The sequence below is a fragment of the Thalassophryne amazonica genome, chromosome 21 (genome assembly GCF_902500255.1).
Source record: "Thalassophryne amazonica chromosome 21, fThaAma1.1, whole genome shotgun sequence".
NCBI classification, from domain to species: Eukaryota; Metazoa; Chordata; class Actinopteri; order Batrachoidiformes; family Batrachoididae; genus Thalassophryne; species Thalassophryne amazonica.
Genome location: NC_047123.1, coordinates 36153907 through 36178094, shown reverse-complemented (window position 1 = coordinate 36178094; position 24188 = coordinate 36153907). Strand labels below are relative to the sequence as shown.

Here is a 24188-nt window from a genome sequence, read left to right as displayed (position 1 = left end):
AAGAATTGTTCATGAATCAGAACAGTTAATTTGCTATAAAATGTGTGATGTCACATTTATTTAAAAGAAAATGCAGTTTTGATTACTAGAAAACCATAGTCCAAATCTGCCATTCTACCTTTACAACACTGTTTGCATGTTTCTGTGTTTGCACCTGGCACAGCTACGTTCGGTTGCCTCGTGTTGTGGGAGACGGCCTAAGAGCGAGTGGTTGATGGCTGATTATTTGTTTATTGGTCATCATTGAGTACCCAACTCAAAGTACGTACGTCGTCACTGCACGGCACATGATTAGATTGTGAAGTTATTTTGTGACTTTTTTCTGTTTTCATACATTTTTTTTTTTTTTTAACAGTGCAATGGTACAAAAACATTTACATTATTGCACAAGGCAGACGTTGAACTTTAATTGTCAGATGTGACAGAAGCTGCAGATTCTCAAAATGTCATTATCAGTTTGACTGACAGGTGGGTCAGATTATGTGTGCTTGGGGTGACATGTTGTGATTTGACACTATATTAATAAATCAAGCTGAACTGATAAAGGCGCTTTGACACGGGTGCACTATGGTTTATTGTCTGGCATTAAATGATTTTAACACGAGAGACTGTAGCCTTTGCAAAACGCATCATTCTGGGTGTGCACATCTGCATCGCTTCCCTGCATAACTGTGACTGCAGCTGGACTTATGAATGAAGAAGCCTTACATAAGTGCTACAGAATTTGTTTAGCCCTTGTTGTGCTTCTCACTTAACAGTGTTTGTGGTTACTGTAGCACAGTTGTTGCTAAAAAATACAGCTGGGTTGATGCATGAGTGAATTCAGACTGTACTGCAGTTAGTTTGTTGTGCAGACATGCGTGCGTGGCACTTCAGTGTCCTCTCGTGCGATTAGTGTGATTCTTTAAATAACACATTTTACAGAGAAATAATTGTGACTGAGTTTCACGTCAAGTCTGGTGCTATGCATCGTTGCACTCGCCCACACTGTATAGACTAAATGATTTGGAATAAATGAATCAAAAGATTAATGATGAAAATTGATTTATTAACTGTTTTTTTTTCTTTGAACTCACTCTGACAGTTTTTGTAACCACACTGAAGCAAATTTTATTGGAAGACTAAATCGAGACAGTATACATCTACAGTGACCATAATCTGATCTATTTTGAAATTGTGTTTAAAGGAATGCAATAAAGGAGGTTTGGGAAATATGCCCTTTTAAGTAATATTTAGCAGCACAATTTGCACATGTAAAAAATGTAGACATTCCTGTCATGCTTTTGTAAACGTGAAGACTCATAACTCTATTCTGAGAGCCATGTGGTTTTTCTATATGTTGTCATTTAAATTTGATTTGGAATCTTTTCCAGCATTTCAGCTTTTGTCTTTTTGGGCAGTAGAAACACTATTACAACCTTCTTTGACCATTGCTGTGTTTGATATTGTCAAACTGTTTTGAACTTAGTGGATATTTTTCTTAACATCTGTTTACCAACGTAAAGGATGTATGAAAGTACGTGACGGTTACGCCGTTTGAAAGGGACCAATAGATTTACGTATGTAAGTGGAGCGTGAATGAGGATGTAGCCTTGTGATTTCAGTTTTGCATTTTTTCCTTTGAAGCTTCTAACTATGGTCAAAACTAACTAGGGTCCAAAATTGATTGTAATGTGGACTGTTGTTTTTGATTTGTTTATGTGTGTCCTTTTATACGGTATAAAGGAGGATTAAAGGAATATTTAATGGACTATACTGTTGTTCTCCAAGGGCATTTTTAATTATTATTTTTTTAGGATATCTGCCACTTTATCATCTACTGAAAAAGTCTATTATTTGTTCCATTTAAATGACAAACATGTTTAACCAGAACTGCAGAACCCATTTTTTTTTTTTTATCTTTATTGCTCTCTTCTGCATACTTTTTACTCATTTAAAATCTCGTTTTTCTGCTACAAACTCAATTCCACAGCTTCAGTGTTTGTGTAATAATGTAAATATTAATTTGCATCGGGCCACAGTTGTGCTGTTATCCTACCTCCTACTTTATCTTGGATTTCTGAATCTAGTTTAGCAAATTACACAAACTGTCTTTGTGAGTCACTGTCGGTAGGATATGAAGTTTTGATTGAGATACTCGCTTCCATTCTTTGAAGACAGCCACAGTCTGTTCCATATGAAGACCGTAATGTCAGTTGTGTCTTTTTAACATGAGTCTTGTTATATATTATTGATCAGAACAGCCCGGTCAGATTAAATCTCAGATTAGTTTTTTTGTTACATGAGATAACTTCAAGACAAAGATGCTCAGTATAAAAAGGAAGACTGGGTGAGTGAAGCAGGAGTTAATGGGTGAAGTGAATATTAGCTGATGGTGATGAAGAAGAAGCTTGAGAGGGAGAGAACAAAGCAGCATGGAGACGATCATACAGCTGGACATCCGTGTCAGCGCCGCTTGTGTGCATTACTGTAGCGCTACTTTCTATTTCATGTGAGTTTGCACGCAGCTCTTTAACACAGCTCTAAACCCTGATCCTGTGTGGGCTGAACCGGCTCAGAAACGCATGGCTACACATCATGCAGAAAGAAAGGAAAGAAGAGGAATAAGGGTAAAATGGAAAAATGGTGGAGAGACTCACTCTCACAGCAGGGGGTCCGTGATCATCCTGATATGTCGATTCGCCTGCCAAGAGAAGTGTATATATATGTAAATGTAGAGTAGTGCTGAAATCATTAGTTGACTGAGCATCAGAAAAAGCATTCATCTTTTGCTAATGGATGAATCATTTACCGTCAGGCCCATAAGTATTTGGACAAACACAGTTTTGTAATCTTGCCTCCTTTTAGTTTTATTTCAAGTGTTTGAACACAAATATGGCATCAGGGCCATTCTCCATAAAATCAGCATATTTCCAGAAAATCTCCCCAGTTCATGGTCTCAGATTTGCTTCATTTTCACATATTCTGTAGATTAGGGGCAGAATATGAAATATCTAAATAGGTTTCCTTCCTGGAGGGTTCCAGAAAGGGGGTGTGGCACTTTTTTTTGGCACAGATGCCTATCTTCCTGCCATGTTTGAAGTGCCATATCTCTAAAAGGATCACAGATCACCTGTACCTGTTGAATATTTTAAATCTAATAAAAGCTTCCTTGGCTACATAGTTTTTCAATTTATGGATGGTCCAAAAAGTTTTTTTTTTCTTTTTTAAACCAAAAAGCCATTTTTTCTGAGTCCCCTGTGTGACATACCGTGCCTCTGTTGAAATAAAAGGAATGTGGTTTTGAAAATATCCTGTGCTGACATCATTGTAATGCAGAAACCAGTTTCCAGATTGATTTATTTTATAATATGGAGAAAATTAGGCTCAAAGTGGATCTAACCCCAAAAATGCACTTTTTTGGGGAGACTTTAAGGTTCAGATAGGTAAGGCTTAATTTGGATAAAAATTTGGATTTATTAGATCCTGTTGTCATGTACCTGTGGGCAAAAAACATTTTTGCAAAGGACCTGCTGCTCGCCACGCGTCGACTCATGATTCTGTCCGTTTAGTTTCAGGCCTAAATATTCCACATTTGCAGTTGCAGAACTGTCACACTCCATGAGAGGTTTGATTTAAAAATAAGTAAATAGATTGTGCACGGTACGACCCTTTTACTTGAAATGATTAACTATTTTAAGCCCTTCCTCTTGTAAAGATTAATCAATAATAACATCAACGGGTCAAAAACAGCTGCTTTATGTTGACTTAAAAAGAAGTATGTGAAGTCTGTGTTGCCAGTGTGAAAACCTGATGTGGGTTCACACCCTGCTTTGTATCGGACGCCGTCTTTTCCAGGCAGCTCGTTCCCGGCTTCAGTCAGAGTGAAAACAACACAAAACCAACAGGTGGTAATTCACTTCAAAATCAAGTTCCCCCTGCAGTCAATCCACTGCCACCCGAACTAAACAGTGCAGCTCTTCTGAACGGACTGTGGGAATGTCGTGAAAGACACTTGCAGCCTATTTATACAATATCGCACACTGTGATGTTGTTCCACATGGGAACAATGGTGCTCTTTCAAAGTGGCCCCACACTAAGGGCCTGTGCACTGCTCTTTAGCCTGCTCTCTAAATCCAGGCCCGGGCTTCAAACAGCGGCCTTTTCTTTGGCTGCACACGATAGCTGTCCAAATAGACAGAGACGCTCCATTTCCCTTTCTGTTATAGCCACAGCACTCAGGTGACATGTTGTAGCTGGTCGAATGCTGTAATGTCTTCCAGAGGAACAATGGCAGTAAATTATAGTGTGTTGGAAATAAAATCATGAGAGGAGGAAATATTACATAAGAGAACAATCTGTCATTGTGTTTCTCAAACACAATCCATGTAGATGAGAAAAGTAGGAAATGATGCATGAACAGACACATTAATTTAAATGGACCTAGACTTTCCCTCTTGGCAAGAGTGTAGAGAGGTTCGAATGAGGTTGTGTTGGAAGTGTATTGTACGACAGTACTGTTTATAAGCTGTGCAAGCTTCAGCAATTATTCACAAAAGTCGGTCTAATGTAAGACTTAATTTAACTTCGTCTGGGTAGTAGTGAAACTTGTCAACCTAGACCTGCTAGCGTTTGCTCCAGCCTATTCATCATTTAATGACGCGGTGATAACAGTATGGAATTATCACTTTGTTTAATGCTGTTCAGGTTAGATCTGGGCGCTCATGCTGGTGCCACACATCTTCCACATCAGGGAACTGATTTGGGTCCTGAATGGCAACCACCCGGGCAGAAAGCTGGTCCTTCCCCAGAATCCCCACCTCCCAAAAGTAGCCATCTATTAGATGCAGCCATGTGAACAGCGGGCGTCCCCTTTGCCTTTTCTAATTACTGGTGGTCCTCATCACTGAGGTACCTGCATGCTGGATCAAGACGAGGCAGAAATTGATTTATTGGACAACCTGGGTGGCTGTGTGTACTTTGGATTTAGAAAGGATTAAACCAAACAGCAACGTATTCTATCGATACCCTACCCACCAAACATTTTTTAACCTGAACAACCTAAATGGCAGAAATTCGACAGCTGAGAAGGGATTCATCCTTTTTCTTACAAACACTCTCTGAAACTCCTCAGTATTCTCTTTGGTCAGCTTTCCCTTTTATTCCCATTGAGCACAGCATGTGGCCAGCTGTCCGTAGCTACACTGAAGTTGCTACCAAGGTGCTGCTAGCTCTGGTTGATGATGCACTCTGGTTCAGACGATACAGTATTCATGCCTGCTGCATGAAGGGTTTGGTCAGATTTGATATGTACCCAGATTAATTGGCGTCCTACATGCATTGATTTTGTCTTGCCATCCTTTACTTGGCATCTTTGATTCAGTTCTAATTTGGAACTAAGTTTCCATTGCCAGCCTTGTGGTTACAAGACCTGTCACCACTCACTAGGATATGTCACCAAGTTCTGGCTTTTCATTGTCTCTGTGTTCTTGGAAAAGAACGGTTCATCTGCATCTTTCCAGTCCATCCAGCTGCAGTTGTAAATGGGTACCAACCTTTGCTTTGGAAAGATGGATTGGCGTCCCAAACAGGAAGCTTAATGACATGTACAGGACAAGAACAAGCCTGAAGAGCCCCAGGACGTTTGTACAGGATATTGGAGATTCATTTTTTGAAATTTGTAGAATATATTGATTCATGAGACGTTGATGAAATACTGACACAGCTGTATTTCACTCACCCGCAGGTATTTTTTTAAGTTGCTGACCTGTAGCTGCAGTATTTTCCTGAGTAATACTTTTGGAGGGTTTGCGGCTTTTTTTTCTGTGAAGTGTGAGGTCATGGCAGGATGTTCTGTCCTCTGCCATCCATCCTGGACAAACCCACCTCCACTTGACCTCTAAGCACCACCACCTCCCATGTGTGCCTCTCATTAGTTTTGCGGATCGGAGATTGGAACTCGATTTTCTTAGGGTATCAAGTTTGTAAAAACTGACAGCTGCCCTCTGCCCCCACCACCCACAGAGAGGGGAAAGTGAATTTAAAGAGCCACTGTACAGATGGTGTACTTAATGAGCCTTTTGTCCTGAGTCTCTGCGAGACATTTTTATAGCTCTGCTTAGGAAAATTTGGTTGTTCTTAAACTTTTTTATTCCTAAATCTTATCCCACATAGGTTCTTACTGTATTCAGTGCCTGCATTGTTTTTGTTCTTCATGTTTTACCAGTTGCTCTGCACATGATTCAAGTATGACACGGTCATTAGGTAGGATTAACCTTTACCCTGGAAAATGCTGCACAGCAGGATTGTTGGTATTACCTTATATACACCCCCATTAAGACGGGGATCATTCATGGTCTAATGCTGAAATGGTAAGAAAAGGGACTGGGTTTAGGGGTGAGCTAAAGTCCAAGTCACAGTTTGACATCTTGTGGTTATTATATTTATTGTGTATGTCAGTGCATGTATGTGTGAGTGAGGGAGAAACGTAATCAGAGGGATGTAAAGGCATGTAGTTCAATGGTTAATTGGATTATTGTGTCACAAGATCTGTGGATTTGCCTCTTACTAAGACCAGCTTCATAACTATTCATACCTACAGTTACTGCTTGGCAGAATTTTTAACTTCTAAAATAGTAACTATCATGCCAAATAAACTCTTTAAAAGTGCAACAACATGAACAAAACATAATATTTGGTACTTTTCTTTTCAAGCAATCCTAATAATACTCTGTCCTTATGCATCCTGTCCATACACAATCTTGAGTTTTAAACTTTTATTTAATACAGATCATGCTGCATATATACGTAATATAAATAATGATACATCTCTTGTGAATAAAAAGAAAAATACCGGAATTGTCACCAGATAACTTGAAAAATTTGTAAAGCATATTCTAGATTAAAAAAAAAATTCTATGTGAAAATATGCTTTTTAAAAATTGTAATAATTAACCAGAAGTGTTGCAGTATATGCTTGGTGGAGATATTTAAACTCTGTGTAATTTAGTTTTTTCTATTTGGGCAGTTCCTCAAGGCTCTGGAATTTTCTCTTTGTTGTTGGCTTGCTTTAGGAATGTTACGGAGAGTTCAGGAATTTCAAAAACATGTTTGGAGTATCGAACCCTTCATTCTAGAAATTGGTGACTTTGATAAAGTGGGGCTTAGTTAAGAACACATCCCAGAATAGGCTGAGGTGGGAGTGGATAATCACTGCTCTGAATGGTTTTGGAGAGAGAGGGAGGGAGAGAGAGAGAGAGAGGGAGGGAGAGAAAAAGGTCTTGGAGCTGCTACATTGGAATGTTTTGCAAGTATGTGTAACCAGGCTACCCACAGACTGTGAAGATGAATCGTTTTCATCCTTCACCAAAAGCTGCTGTTAGTACGCTGAAGACAGACAGACGTGAGAGGATCCAGCACCTTTTGGAATTTGATTGACCAACCCCAAATTATTGTCAGATTATTGAGATTTTGTCTCTCTAAGGAGGTGATGTTTGGTATTTACTTCATCATTCCACATTCCTGAGCATTCTAGCAAAGTCACATTTGTTTTTTCCTCTTCTGTTTATTTTTATTTTGTATAAATAAATGTTACATTGTGCATAGCATACAGAAATCCATCCGATTACAAACCATCTTGATCACCAAACAAAAAGTGTGTGTGGTTGAGTAGATTGATGCCTGAAGGCAGGAATGTGAAATCAGATACAAATCTAAACATTTTACACAGATCCAGATTACTACCAAAATGTGTCCAGCTATTCCCTGAATTGAGGATGACTTCTTGATAAAATATTGTCAATCTATGAATTTGTTAGTGATGTAACAAAAGAAAAGACACGGTTAAACCATTGTCCCTGGTAACAAACAGCAGTATTTGAGTGATACATTTCTCATACTACATTGCTCCCACCCCCCCGTAGTTAGAAGGCTGAACAGAGAGACCACTGAAGAAAATTACTTAACGCCAGTCCGACCCAGCTGTCTAAAACACGCCCATTTAAATTTAGACACGTGCATATAGTTCTTACTAAACATTTGTGCTGTAATGGGGAGCATATGAAAACAAATCTTGTTGGTGTGCAAGCTTCTGCACGTGTGTGTGGTCACCCAACCCTTTGATTTGGAGTATGGGAGTGTCTCTCCAAGTAAGACCCATAGCTCAACCCATCTCCTTAATTATAGAAGTGAGTTAGGCTATGGGTCAGGGTCTCCACCCACTGCACATGGCCTGAGCGTTACAGAAAATTAACAATGGTTAGACAGTTTTGTGCTATATATATGGAGGCTGGGCTAATGTTATGTTATTACAGATGTGCAGCATCAAAATGTGGCTGTGACAAATTTTTTGATTTATTCTTTACCTTAAATTTGGCCAAACATCACCGCCACGAGGCTTCAAGTTTGGTGGAACACCCACATGTCTGTCTGTATGCCTGTATATGTAGTTATAATTGAATGGGAAAGTGTGTCCAAACTTTTGACAAGTTATGCGTGTGTGTGTGTGTGTGTGTGTGTATGTGTATATATATATATATATATATATATATATATATATATATATATATATATATATATACACACACACTCAACAAAAATATAAACGCAACACTTTTGGTTTTGCTCCCATTTTGTATGAGATGAACTCAAAGATCTAAAACTTTTTCCACATACACAATATTACCATTTCCTTCAAATATTGTTCACAAACCAGTCTAAATCTGTGATAGTGAGCACTTCTCCTTTGCTGAGATAATCCATCCCACCTCACAGGTGTGCCATATCAAGATGCTGATTAGACACCATGATTAGTGCACAGGTGTGCCTTAGACTGCCCACAATAAAAGGCCACTCTGAAAGGTGCAGTTTTATCACACAGCACAATGCCACAGATGTCGCAAGATTTGAGGGAGCGTGCAATTGGCATGCTGACAGCAGGAATGTCAACCAGAGCTGTTGCTCGTGTATTGAATGTGCATTTCTCTACCATAAGCCGTCTCCAAAGGCGTTTCAGAGAATTTGGCAGTACATCCAACCAGCCTCACAACCGCAGACCACGTGTAACCACACCAGCCAGAGGACCTCCACATCCAGCATGTTCACCTCCAAGATCGTCTGAGACCAGCCACTCGGACAGCTGCTGAAACAATCGGTTTGCATAACCAAAGAATTTCTGCACAAACTGTCAGAAACCGTCTCAGGGAAGCTCATCTGCATGCTCGTCGTCCTCATCGGGGTCTCGACCTGACTCCAGTTCGTCGTCGTAACCGACTTGAAAGGGCAAATGCTCACATTCGCTGGTGTTTGGCACGTTGGAGAGGTGTTCTCTTCATGGATGAATCCCGGTTCACACTGTCCAGGGCAGATGGCAGACAGCGTGTGTGGTGTCGTGTGGGTGAGCGGTTTTCTGATGTCAATGTTGTGGATCGAGTGGCCCATGGTGGCGGTGGGGTTATGGTATGGGCAGGCGTCTGTTATGGACGAAGAACAAAGGTGCATTTTATTGATGGCATTTTGAATGCACAGAGATACCGTGATCCTGAGGCCCATTGTTGTGCCATACATCCATGAACATCACCTCATGTTGCAGCAGGATAATGCACGGCCCCATGTTGCAAGGATCTGTACACAATTCTTGGAAGCTGAAAATGTCCCAGTTCTTGCATGGCCAGCCTACTCACCGGACATGTCACCCATTGAGCATGTTTGGGATGCTCTGGACCGGCGTATACGACAGCGTGTACCAGTTCCTGCCAATATCTAGCAACTTCGCACAGCCATTGAAGAGGAGTGGACCAACATTCCACAGGCCACAATTGACCACCTGATCAACTCTATGCGAAGGAGATGTGTTGCACTGCATGAGGCAAATGGTGGTCACACCAGATACTGACTGGTATCCCCCCCCCCCCCCCAATAAAACAAAACTGCACCTTTCAGAGTGGCCTTTTATTGTGGACAGTCTAAGGCACACCTGTGCACTAATCATGGTGTCTAATCAGCATCTTGGTATGGCACACCTGTGAGGTGGGATGGATTATCTCAGCAAAGGAGAAGTGCTCACTATCACAGATTCAGACTGGTTTGTGAACAATATTTGAGGGAAATGGTGATATTGTGTTTGTGGAAAAAGTTTTAGATCTTTTTCATCTCATACAAAATGGGAGCAAAACCAAAAGTGTTGCGTTTATATTTTTGTTGAGTGTGTATATATATATACACAACCCCTGGCAAAAATTATGGAATCACCGGCCTCGGAGGATGTTCATTCAGTTGTTTAATTTTGTAGAAAAAAAGCAGATCACAGACATGACACAAAACTAAAGTCATTTCAAATGGCAACTTTCTGGCTTTAAGAAACACTATAAGAAATCAAGAAAAAAAGATTGTGGCAGTCAGTAACGGTTACTTTTTTAGACCAAGCAGAGGAAAAAAATATGGAATCACTCAATTCTGAGGAAAAAATTATGGAATCACCCTGTAAATTTTCATCCCCCAAATTAACACCTGCATCAAATCAGATCTGCTCGTTAGTCTGCATCTAAAAAGGAGTGAACACACCTTGGAGAGCTGTTGCACCAAGTGGACTGACATGAATCATGGCTCCAACACGAGAGATGTCAATTGAAACAAAGGAGAGGATTATCAAACTCTTAAAAGAGAGTAAATCATCACGCAATGTTGCAAAAGATGTTGGTTGTTCACAGTCAGCTGTGTCTAAACTCTGGACCAAATACAACAACATGGGAAGGTTGTTAAAGGCAAACATACTGGTAGACCAAGGAAGACATCAAAGCGTCAAGACAGAAAACTTAAAGCAATATGTCTCAAAAATCGAAAAATGTACAACAAAACAAATGAGGAACGAATGGGAGTAAACTGGAGTCACCGTCTGTGACCGAACTGTAAGAAACCGCCTAAATGAAATGGGATTTACATACAGAAAAGCTAAATGAAAGCCATCATTAACACCTAAACAGAAAAAAACAAGGTTACAATGGGCTAAGGAAAAGCAATTGTGGACTGTGGATGACTGGATGAAAGTCATATTCAGTGATGAATCTCGAATCTGCATTGGGCAAGGTGATGATGCTGGAACATTTGTTTGGTGCCTTTCCAATGAGATTTATAAAGATGACTGCCTGAAGAGAACATGTAAATTTCCACAGTCATTGATGATATGGGGCTGCATGTCAGATAAAGGCACTGGGGAGATGGCTGTCATTACATCATCAATAAATGCACAAGTTTATGTTGATATTTTGGACAATTGAAAGGATGTTTGGGGATGATATCATTTTTCAAGATGATAATGCATCTTGCCATAGAGCAAAAACTGCAAAAACATTCCTTGCAAAAAGACACATAGGGTCAATGTCATGGCATAGGGTCAATGTCAATGAGCAGATCTGATTAGATGCAGGTGTTAATTTGGGGGATGAAAATTTACAGGGTGATTCCATAATTTCTTCCTCAGAATTGAGTGATTCCATATTTTTTTCCTCTGCTTGGTCTAAAAAAGTAACCGTTACTGACTGCCACAATCTTTTTTCTTGATTTCTTATAGTGTTTCTTAAAGCCAGAAAGTTGCCATTTGAAATGACTTTAGTTTTGTGTCATGTCTGTGATCTGCTTTTTTTCTACAAAATTAAACAACTGAATGAACATCCTCTGAGGCCGGTGATTCCATAATTTTTGCCAGGGGTTGTATGTATGTGTGTATGTGTGTATATATATATATATATATATATATATATATATATATATATATATATATATATCCATCCATTTTCGTATTTTCTTCCGCTTTATCCGGAGTCGGGTCGCGGGGGCAGCAGCTCAAGCAAAGCCGCCCAGACCTCCCAGATATACACATATATACATATATATATATATACACACACATATATGTAAGTGTGTGTGTGTGTGTGTATGTGTATATATATATATATATATGTGTGTGTGTGTGTGTGTGTGTGTGTGTGTGTGTGTGTGTATCTGGGAGGTCTGGGCGGCTTTGCTTGAGCTGCTGCCCCCGCGACCCGAATCCGGATAAAGCGGAAGAAAATGGATGTGTGTGTGTGTGTGTGTATGTGTATATATATATGTATATATATATATATATATATATCCATCCATTTTCTTATTTTCTTCCGCTTTATCCGGAGTCGGGTCGCGGGGGCAGCAGCTCAAGCAAAGCTGCCCAGACCTCCCAGATATACACATATATACATATATATATATATATATATATACACACATATATGTAAGTGTGTGTGTGTGTGTATGTGTATATATATATATATATATGTGTGTGTGTGTGTGTGTGTGTATCTGGGAGGTCTGGGCGGCTTTGCTTGAGCTGCTGCCCCCGCGACCCGAATCCGGATAAAGCGGAAGAAAATGGATGTGTGTGTGTGTGTGTGTGTGTATGTGTGTATATATATATATATATATATATATATATATATATATATATATATATATATATATATATATATATATGTGTGTGTGTGGATGTGTGTGTACACAGTTGTGCTCAAAATTGTACATACCCTGGAAAAAAAATGTTTTTTTTGTGCCCATTTTTCTGAGAATATGAATAACACAAAACTTTTTTTCACTCATGGTTAGTGGTTGGGTGAAGCCATTTATTGTCAAACAACTGTAGTAGAGAAGCTTGAATCTTCGACTGGACTGGGTTGCTTGACGCGAGGACGTTTCGCTTCAAATCGCAGAAGCTTTCTCAGCTAAAATTCTTGCTCTGGTAGTCTGACCTGATTACCCCATTGTAAACATGGGACAAAGCGTGTCTCAGACCCCCTCCCCGGTTAAGGCTGGGTTTCAACTGTTTCACATAGAATGCCTCCTTAACCCCTCTCTCAAACCATTTCTTCTCTCTGGCTTTGTTTATTCATTTCGAGCCGGTTAATACAAAAGAAAAATAATACATATATCCAGTACATAAGCAATAAATTTATCATTTAGCTCGAAAAAGAGTGGGAAGAAGAAAACTTATTAAATCCCACCACATCATTGATTTTAACACAAAATAAATAATCACAATGACTTCCTTGTCAGTTCAACTGAAAACAAAAAACAAAACAAAACATAAAACAGCAATTTATACATATTCAAGGTTATTGTTAGCAACAGAGAGGTAGATACCAGCAATGGTAAGGACAAAAATACCACAATGGTAACACCAGATATAGCACACACCAACAATAGTAAGAAATGCACAGGTAGAGTAAAGCACATACCAGCAATGGCAAGAAATTCACAGGTAGAGTATATCACATACCAACAATGGTAAGAAATTCACAGGTAGAGTATATCACATACCAACAATGGTAAGAAATTCACAGGTAGAATATATCACATATCAGCAATGGTAAGGAATCGTAAGGTACAGCACAACACTAATAAAGAACAGTCCATTAAATTCTATTCTCTCTGTATACAGACCAAACCGCATCTTTATATAAGGACATGAATTTGTGAATGTTTCAGCAGAGCTTTTGCTGTAAATCCAGAGCATTCCACAATTTCACCCCACAAACTGTCACACAAAAACTTTTTTGAATAGTTCTAACATTAGGCAGAACAAAATCTCCATAGCCTCTCAAATTATGAATGTTCTCTTTAAGAGCAAAACATTTTTGCAAGTTGTTCAGTAGTTGATTATTAAAAGCTTTAAAGAGCAGTATGAGTGTAATATATTTTACAGGGTCATACAATTTTAATAACTTGGACTGAATAAAGAGATCATGAGTATGTTCTAAGTAGCCAACTTTGTAAATGAGTCGCACTGCCCTTTTTTGCAGTAAAAATAATGGATTTAATGAGCATTTGAAATTGTTGCCCCATACTTTAACACAGTATGTAAAGTAGGGGAGCACCAAGGAACAGTATAACATACGCAGTGTGTTATGATCAAGATATTGTTTAACTTTATTTATAATTGAGAGGCTCTTGGCAATTTTGTTTTTTATATGCCTGATGTGAACTTTCCATGATAATTTACTATCCATAATTATACCTAGGAATTTATTCTGAAATACGTTTTCAATTTGTACACCATTAATAATAACTTGAAAGTATGGATTGCTTTTGTGATTACCAAAAGTCATTACTTTTGTTTTTAGATTTAAAATTAATTTGTTTGTATCCATCCATTGTTTTTAGTTTATTCATTTCCACATTCACTGTATCCATAAGCTCATTGTAATCTGAGCTACTATAAAAAATATTGGCGTCATCAGCAAAGAGAATTAATTTTAATGACAGTGATACATTAAATATGTCATTTATGTACAGATTGAACAGGATTGGACCTAGTACTGACCCCTGGGGGACACCACAGGTAATGCTAAGAAGTTCCGATGAATATTCACCTATCTTCACAAACTGTACTCTTCCAGTCAGGTAGTTTCTGATCCAGTTCCCAGCTAATCCTCTGATCCTGTAATCTCTAATTTGCTTATTAAAATAGAGTGATTGATTGTGTCAAACGCTTTTTTAAAATCAATAAAGATACCAACAGCAAGCTTATTTTGATCCAGTGCATTTGTGATGCCTTCTGCTACATCAGCTATTGCCATAGAGGTGGTTCTATTTGGCCTAAAGCCATACTGGCTTTCATTTATTAATTGATGATTGCTGATGAAGCTTTCAAGTCTAGCGGAGAATAATTTTTTATTCATTATTTTTGAGAACTGAGGCAGCAGTGAGATTGATCTGTAATTGGTGAAACTGCGTTTATTCCCACTTTTGAATAGTGGTAATACTTTTGCTATTTTCATTTTACTTACAACTTTACATACAACCGGACTGGAATGATAAGTTGCAAACATGGGTGAAAGGAGTTACAATATAATCAACAACACGCTTAACAAGTGACTTGTCAATGCCATGACAATCAGTGGAATATTTAGTTATACAATTGAGAACTATCCTTTTGATTTCTTGTTCATTGGTTGAGAAGAGAAACATTGAGTGAGTATTCTTAATCATTGTTGCATTAAATTGAGTTTTGGGTTGGTCTGAAATCTCAGCAGACAGCTCTGGACCAATATTCACAAAGAACTGGTTAAATTTGTTAACTATATTGATCATGCAGTGATTGTCACCACTGATGTTATCAAAATGATTTGGATATTCTGATGTTGTTGTCCCATGTTTTCTTTGTGTTTGATTTATTATCAAATAGTTTTTGTTTAAAATACAGCTGTTTAGCAGTTCTAATTATTTCTGTTAATTTATTTTTGTAAATTTTATATCTTTGTTCCGCATCTTTAGTTCTAAGCTTAATAAACATTTTGTACAGGTTTTGTTTTTTTTTTTACATGCATTCAATATGCCTTTTGTAAGCCAAGGACTATTTGTAGATTTTTCTTTATACAATATTCTTTAACTGGACAATAATTATTATACAGGGAGACAAACGTATGCAGGAAAATGTCATATGCTGTATCAACATCTGCTTCAGAATTGACTGAGCTCCAATCCAGTTCTTTCAAACTGTTGTTAAAAGCATTAATGGTTTCATCAGTTCTTATTCGTTTGTAAGTAATCTTGCTTTCCTCATAGCTTTTCTTTAATTCGCAGTCACACAGAGTAAACACGGGCAAGTGATCTGTGATGTCACATATTATTAAACCACTTGTTGCTGGAACACCCCTATAATTGGTAAAAATATTATCTATTAATGTAGCACTGTGTGAGGTTATCCTGCTTGGTTTGGTTATTGTAGGGAAAAGAGACAAACTGTTAGGGATGTGAATCGTACAACTCACGATTCAATTCGATTCTGATTCTTGGGGTGACGATTCGATTCAGAATCGATTTTCGATTCAAAGAGCTCTGAGAAATAGTTATATTACTTAAAAAATGTTTATGTTTAAGAAAATGCAGCTTTACAAGGTTAATCAAGTAGGGGGTGGTGGCCAAGTGGTTAATGCGCTTGGTTTCAGTTCAGAAGGTTCCCGGTTCAAATCCCACCCCTGCCACATTTCTCCATGTAATGTGGAGTTGCGTCAGGAAGGGCATCCGGCGTAAAACTTGTGCCAATTCAACATGCAGATCCACCTTGGATTTGCTGTGGCGACCCCGAGTGCAAAACAAGGGAGAAGCCGAAGGGACTTACTTTTACAAGGTTAATCAAGTGATTCTAAAGATGTAAAATTACTTATCTGCATTGATCATTCGGAGTTGACTGGCAGTTTAGCGAAGCGCTGGTCAGTAGTCAGCAGAGACCGCTGCTCCGCTCCTTTTAGCTCCGGGTGATGACATAGCATGTGGGCTTGTGGATTTGAAGTGTTTCCGAAGTACTTACCTTTCATTTTGCAGATTTTGCACACTGCATAAGTCATGTCAAGCTCCTTCTTACGCAGCAAATAATAAAATCCAAAATGCGCCCAAGCATTTGCCTTCAGCAAAGACGGTGCTGGCTGAAATAGCTCTTCATCCGCCATGCTAAGCTTCAGCTCACAAATGTTTTAAGCATGCCATACCCCCCCCCCCCCCGCCCCTCGCGGAGACGCTGTAGTACGGAAGCCGTTGCCTGACAAACAGTACACGCAGCAAGTAAGCAAGGAAATGTTTAATAAAATGCTTTTTAAAAATCGATTCTTGGACATTTTGGATCGATTCAGAATCGTAATAAATAAGAATCGTGATTCAGACGTGAATCGATTTTTTTTTTTTTTTTTTAAGGACACCCCTCCAAACTGTACATTGTATCAGAAAAATCATCTATTGCTTTCAGTTTGGTAGGATTCAGCAAGTCAATATTGAAGTCACCGCAAATGAATAACAGTTTTTGGCTAAAAGAAGAAAAACTTTCTTTCATAATTGCAGTGAAAGTTTCAGTATCTGAACCAGTGACTGGGAGGGATGCCCGTGAAAGACGTCAAGGCTGTCTTCTCCACTCGCTCCATGTACAGTTTGGCCACAATGGGGGATACCGGAGACCCCTATCGCACAACCATGGATCGGCGATGGGGTGTCTGGTATCCCCCATTGTGGCCAATCTGTATATGGAGCGAGTGAAGACAGCCTTGACGTCTTTCATGGGCATCCCTCCCAGTCACTGGTTCAGATATGTCGATGACACATGGGTTAAAATCAAGCAACAGGAGGTTGAGGACTTTACAGAACACATCAACTCGGTGGACTCCAATATCAAGTTCACACGTGAGGATGCCAGAAACAATCATTTAGCCTTCTTGGACTGTGACGTTATGATTGGAGAGAACAGGCAGCTCCAGACAGGGGTTTACAGAAAACCCACTCACACTGACCAATATCTGCTCTTTGGCTCAAACCACCCCCTTGAACACAAGCTTGGGGTGATCAGGACTCTTCAACACAGAGCCCTACAGGTGCCCACAACTGCAGAGGGAAGGGCTAAAGAACAACAACCTGTCCGGAAAGCCCTCACAGTATGTGGGTACCCACGATGGTCCCTGGACAAAGTGCAAAAGTCCCAGAGAACAAAGAGACCAGATAGACAGGAGACGGAGACAAGAAGAAGAGGCGTGTCTCTCCCTTATTTAGCAGGAGTAGGGGAAAAACTACAGAGGATCTTCAGACAGCACAAAATCCCAGTTTACTTTAAACCGGTTAACACCTTGAGACAGAAATTAGTTCACCCTAAGGACAGGATCCCTAGTTACAAACAGAGCAATGTAGTGTATTCTGTCAGATGTCAGGAAAACTGTAATGAACACTACATAGGTGAGACTAAGCAACCTTTACACAAAAGGCTATACCAGCACCACAGAGAGGGCACCAGTGGACCTCAGTCTGCAGTTCATTTCCACCTTAAAGACACTAACCACAAATCTGAGGACAAGTAAGTTAAAATCTTAGCCAGAGAGAAGAAATGGTTTGAGAGAGGGGTCAAGGAGGCATTCTATGTGAAACAGTTGAAACCCAGCCTTAACCGGGGAGGGGGTCTGAGACACGCTTTGTCCCCTGTTTACAATGGGGTAATCAGGTCAAAGCAGTTTCAGTCTTTTGTTCATGGTAATGAGTCATTCACGTCATCAGGAGAGTCGTCAAGGGAGCCATCAGGAGAGGCGTCCGTCCCATCATTAGGAGGGACAGCTGCCCTGTCATTAGGAGGGTGCTAACTAGAGCAAAATAGGTGCTAATCAGAGCTATTGTTTAGTCACTAGCCTATAGCAGTCTGCCTCTCGGTAGGAGGGATCTGGTTAGGTTTAAAACTCCAGCTTTTGTGTCTTCTGTTTATTCTTCTCTACAAGAGTCAAGACAGAAGTCAGACTACCAGAGCAAGAATTTTAGCTGAGGAAGCTTCTGCGATTTGAAGCGAAACGTCCTCGCGTCAAGCAACCCAGTCCAGTCGAAGATTCAAGCTTCTCTACTTTGGAAACCACCTGGGCAACTGTATTTGCTCTTTGCATTTTGCATCACCACTTAGCTTCATAGTGAAGTAGAGTGGAGACGACCTGCTTCCACTGGTCATCTCAAGGATGCACCTGAGCTCAATTTTGGGCTTCATGGCAAAGGCTGCGAATACTTATATACATGTGATTTCTTGTTTTTAAATTTTTTGTAAGTTAGCAAAAATTTCAAAACAACTTTTTCCACATTGTCATTATGGGGTATTGTGTGTAGAATATTGAGGGGAAAAATGAATTTCATCCATTTTGGAATAAGGCTGTAACATAAAATGTGGAAGCGCAGCACTGTGAACACAAACATATATATATATATATATATATATATATATACACACACACACACGGACTGCTTCTGGGATCACTGTGGCTTTGTCACATAAACTGCAGGACTCTTAATCTCGTAAGACAATCTGACCGCTGTCAGTGAATCTCTGAGTACAGACCGCCTCTGGCAGTCAGGTAGCTTTGAAATGAAGACAAGAGCCATGAAGCAGAAAATTGGGCAGACGTTTGACACCCAACAAGAAGTCCAACATGACACAGTAGCATTAGGAAGGAACTGATGTACTAACCACTTGTTTGGTCAATGCCCTCAAATGTCATGTCCACACTAATGAGCTAGAGTCACAAGTCAGAAATAAGATGTCATTTCTGTTAGGGATTTTCTTTAGACACAACCCTCTGTCAGCTAATTTTTGATGAGTAACTTCCTATTCTGAAAGCACCAACATGCTTGTGCAACATGTACATACCTCGTCTCAGCTTCTGGACACGTGGACACGACACCAGATGTCTCGCTAGCCTGTCCTTATGGATAAAGAGTGACCAGTGATTTTTCCCACACACCCCTACAAAAGAAGTCAAATGGAGGGGACCTTTTAAGTCTGACTTCTAAATTGATTGAAAATTTTGTAATAATAAAAGCAGTATCCATTGGGGCTCAGGGAATAAAGCTCACAAGTATGGCCGGCCAGCTCTCTGCTTGGACTGAAACTGAGCAGTCTGGAGGCTGTTTTGGAGAAGCGGAAGCTGTTAAAGTGCTCCCACCCCTCTACGATGAACACTTCCATTTGTGGAGCAACTGTGGCTATATTTGTTACATACGGCATGCTGTAGACAAGTGTTTCTTCTATATAGTGTTAAAAATATAGCTGCAAATGACAATTGGTTTGAATGAATCTCACTTACTGTCACGATCAATAAACTAATCGCTTAGTCTGTATAATGCCACAAAACAAGTAAAATACAGTAAGCTAATATCACAATATAAATTAGTTTAAAACATGTTTCAAGTGTTGGAAAACAAAGTGTTAATTAGTGTGTTCTTGGTACTTGAAATCAATTTAGCAGTGTCAGTCTATATTCTAATAGCCAAGTGGTCTCTGTGTGTGTGCGTGTGTATGGCTTTGACCACGACGAAACCGGGGAAAGCTGACATTTGCCGCTTGGTATGCTGATGTATTTTGGGTCAAGGATGAACGCTGCGAAAACGGCAAATTGATAGGACAATTTTTTTTGAGAAATTAGCAGTTTTAGCTAATTAGTAAACAATGGACTTGTGCTGCAATGCACCATGGGAGTTCTGGGTTTTTAATGTTGTTATTGTGGTTCATGTTAGTTTAATAGTGTTGTTAGTGTTACTGGTTTATTGTAGTGTTTTTGTAGTTCAGTTGGTTTAGTCAGTTTAGTTAAGTGTTATGTTGCTGTTACCCTGAGTGACTTAAGTGTCATGCTCCCAGTACCATAAGTGAAAAGTGTAGTGCTTTTAATGTCTTCCCCCACTGTCTCGGTTTGTCAAATTAGAAGCACCTGCTTACAGCAGAATGCAGAACAGACAAAAAGCTCTTCGTGCATGCTTGCTTGCAGTTTTGATCACGCACAAACTGGGGAGAGGTAACATTTGCCATTTGGTATGTTTATGTATTTTGGGTCAGTGATGAATGGCACCAAAACTGAAAGCTGATAGGACAAATTTTTTAGAGAAGCTACATATATTAGTGAACAACAGTGAACAATGGACATTGATATGTACATTCTGGACTCACACGCCAATCCAGCAGGGGGAGGTAAATAATATATATATATTAAAAACATGAGTGCGTGAGTGAACTTGCGTTAGAAATACATGGATGACACAAGAAAGTGAAAACAGTTATTTCCATTATGGTCCATTTGGGGAAAAAAAAATTATGTAAAAATAAAATAATAATAATACTGGTGATAATAATAATGATGATGATGATGATAATAACAATAATCGTGTGTATATGATAATAACAACCTAAACAATTTATAAATACATTAAGACAGTAAATTAACATTTTTTAAAAAATTACGTAATTAACAGGAAATTAAAGGGTTGAGTTCTTCTAAAAACTGTTGAGGTCGAAGGTTCTAAAAACATTCTGGAATCACACACCATTCCAATTCATTATAGAAAGTTTGCACAATGTATTACCTCCCTTGAAAAATGTCAGCTACCTATTTTATAAACACTACCCAGTCTAGATCCCATGGATCTCCACAGGCAAACACGCTAGTTTTTCTTTATTTGGAGAATTCTTGAGGGTCTTAAAAACACAAGTATTTGATTATAATGTAAATGTTGTTTATCACAGTAATCTTTTTGTTTAATAGACTATGATTTAATGTTTAATTTGCTTTGGCAGCTCCATAAAGTTCCTTCTCTTTTTAGGATTTTTGAAGGTTTTAAGAATAGAAATAAGTAGTCATTGGGAGGCCCATGTACAATAACCACGACAGGAGCTAGAAGTTTAACAGCCAACAAACCACCCTACTAAAACTCAACCACAACTAGGCTGCACTTGCAGCTATTTGGCCTCTGTTGAGTTACTCTCTCTCCAAACTGAAAAAACACATGCCAAAAGTGGAAATGCATCATGCAGGCTCAGCCTCACAGCTACATGAACACCACTGGAGACGTGCGTCATACATGTCCGGAAGGGAGAAACCATACTGAGCCATCACAGATGGATGGAATCTTCATGTTGAGAGAATTAAAAAAAAAATTCCTACAAGTAATACAGTCAGCTTGGCAGAACACATTCAAAAAACAATTTCTATTGTTTGTAATAATGTTTGTTTTGGAGTAACGTTCACTTAAAATTTCCCACCAAATGGATGTTGAGGTTTAAACAGCTAAGCTAATTGACTGTCTTTCTTATTGTGGCATAATATAAGAGTAATTCCTTCCAACAAGCTTCAAAAATTATTGAAAATGTTATTTGTTTAATATCTGTCATTTGATTAAAGATTGTTTCATTGTAGATAATATATCTTAAAAAGTAGAAAGCACATTTTGTAGAAATCACCATTGGCTCAGGAAAAAAAAAAGACAGTTTTGGTGGTGATCTAACACTGACTCACAGCATTCCTTTTAACTATAAGACCACCTTATGATGTCACAAAGATTTGACATGTATTGTCTGAATGCTGTCTTCATGCCATGTGTATTTCTCTAAATCTTTTTTACCTTTAGATGTACAATTGTTAATGTTTTTTTTTCCACCATAATGGTTAACAGCCTGTTTTGTTTAATGTCATAACTATCTGTTGTGAGTTTTTGTCTTCAACAAAAGAAGCTACAATGGAACATGTGTAAAACTACAGGATGCACATATTGTACCTCCACCAACACCTTTGTGACTGACTTGAAAAATCTGTTACTGTTGTAAATGCTTCCTCCAAGATTCTTCATCTGTGTCATCTTGGTTCACCCAGCTGTAAGTGGGTATCGACCCTGGCTGGGGAAGTAACCTGTGATGGACTAATGCCACATCCAGTAAGAATCTAGGACACCAGAGCCAGCCCTATGGGCCTCACAGCCTATGTACGATTTACTCTCTAAACAGCTCTTACCTAAGATTTGTTTCTGCCTTAGATTCAGTAATTCTAGAAAAATTCTGTGATATTGCAATTCTTAATTGACAATTTTTGAAAGACAGCCAACCTTAGAATGTGGAAAAATTGAACCAAAGAAAACATGATTTTACTTTAAAAAGTAATGCAGTTCTTTTCTCATATGAATATCAGTTCTTTGCAAAATTTTGTAGAATCCCATTTTTACCCCACTTCAGATATCTTGTAATAGAGAAACTGACCAGATGATCAAATAACCTCTTTGTCAGTTGGCAGAGTTAAAAAAAAAAAAAAAAAAATAGAGAAAGTGCAAGAATTTTAACATGCTATTACACCTCTTTTTCCTGTGAAAGTACTGACTGGAAACCAGACCATTACCAGTTGTGGCTGTTGACCTCTCTGCATCCTCTGCCCTGGTCTTAGTTGCAGTGATGACACTGTAGAGTCGCGCTCGGGCAACAATTATGTCTGGAAAAAACATCGAGCTGGCTAAAGTCCTGTCTCCCTGTACAGTTACTGCCCAACCACCTAATTATAAATGGTTGGCAAACCAGTTAAACTACCATGCTTTGAACTTTTGCTGACCTATCATGATGTTGGTCATGATGTTTTTTTTTTGTTTTTTTTTTCCCACCGTCTCCGCTGTAAACAGTCCAGAAACGGTCACCGTATGAAATCAAATACTTACTGCTATGACTCCTGCTTTGATTAATAACAGTAAAAGTCTTAATCAAAAATACTTGTTACAGTTGGATCCATCTATTCAAATCTGTATGTTTTGTGCACTTTGTTAATGTTTTTTTTCCTGCATGATTGCTAGAGAATCCTTTTATCAACACGGAGCAGATAGAGATAGTAAATGTTTCCTCCTCCATAGGTATTGATAGAGCATCTCTTTATTTGTCCAACTAAGAAGCTACTAGTGTTTGTTTGATAGAGTCCAGTCTTCAACATTTGTTCACTTGGGTATTTCTGGGCATTTTTTGGGGGGATAGATGAACAACAGATGTGGTTTTTCCATGCTAGCACTCTGGCAGCATATTTATTAAATTATCTTTGATGGATATCAACGTATTTCTCAATCACATCATGGCATCGTGTTGATATAGTTTGCAGGTAGTTATAAGATAAAGATGCCTTTCAATCAGGTTTCACTTATTTTATGGGGGCAACCAAGCTATCGAGGTGCAGCAAGCCTAACTAGCACATCTTAACTAGCATATCTTCTTGTGGCATTAGGCTGCTACTCAGTCAAGTGATTCTACTTATTATTATAACTTTGTAGTGGTAACTTTAATTTGTGTATAATAAACTTTACATGACAACACAACAGTGAGTGCAGGACTTATCAGGGATCTGTAAATCACCAAGTGTATGGTCCTGTTCCTTCACAAGGATGCACAAATGAGATTTGCATTATTAACTTTGACTGTCATCAGAATCCAAGATGATCAAAGTGCATCTCTGCTGAAGTCTGTCGTCACTTTAAAAACAATTTATCTGTCTTTATTTGGGGGCAATTCTGCACACATCCTCCAACCTGATGTGATTTCACACTGAGCTTGCTTGCTTTAGGTTTCATGGTTGGTTGTGCATGTAGCCACCGAGTGAGGTTTGGAGTCTGAGAGACCTCTACTGTACTCAGTTTCACACAACAGCAACCTTCAAGTAAATGGCCAAGGACACAGTTATAAAAACAATCTCAGGTCAGATGTTTGCGAATCAAACATCTGGTACCACCCGTAACTTGTATAATCTTTGTTTCACTCAACGAGAAAAACCTGCTCACCCACGCTCCGTTAGATCCTTGGTAAGTAAGGCTAAACCTCCGGATAGGAAAGGGGCCAGATGGGGGTGAGGAATGAAGCGGGAGGACGAAAAGCACCACATGAAGGAAGAATC

General features: G+C 39.0%; 1 protein-coding gene across 1 annotated transcript in view; it reads right to left on the bottom strand.

The window, feature by feature from the left end:
- The window catches only part of usta (uronyl 2-sulfotransferase a), an 80604-nt gene that overhangs the window by 21045 nt on the left and 35371 nt on the right, over window positions 1-24188 (bottom strand). Inside the window, exon 2 of the mRNA XM_034162081.1 lies at window positions 2640-2683. Within this exon, the coding sequence (XP_034017972.1) occupies window positions 2640-2683 (44 nt within the window). The remainder of the gene's footprint in view (window positions 1-2639; window positions 2684-24188) is intronic.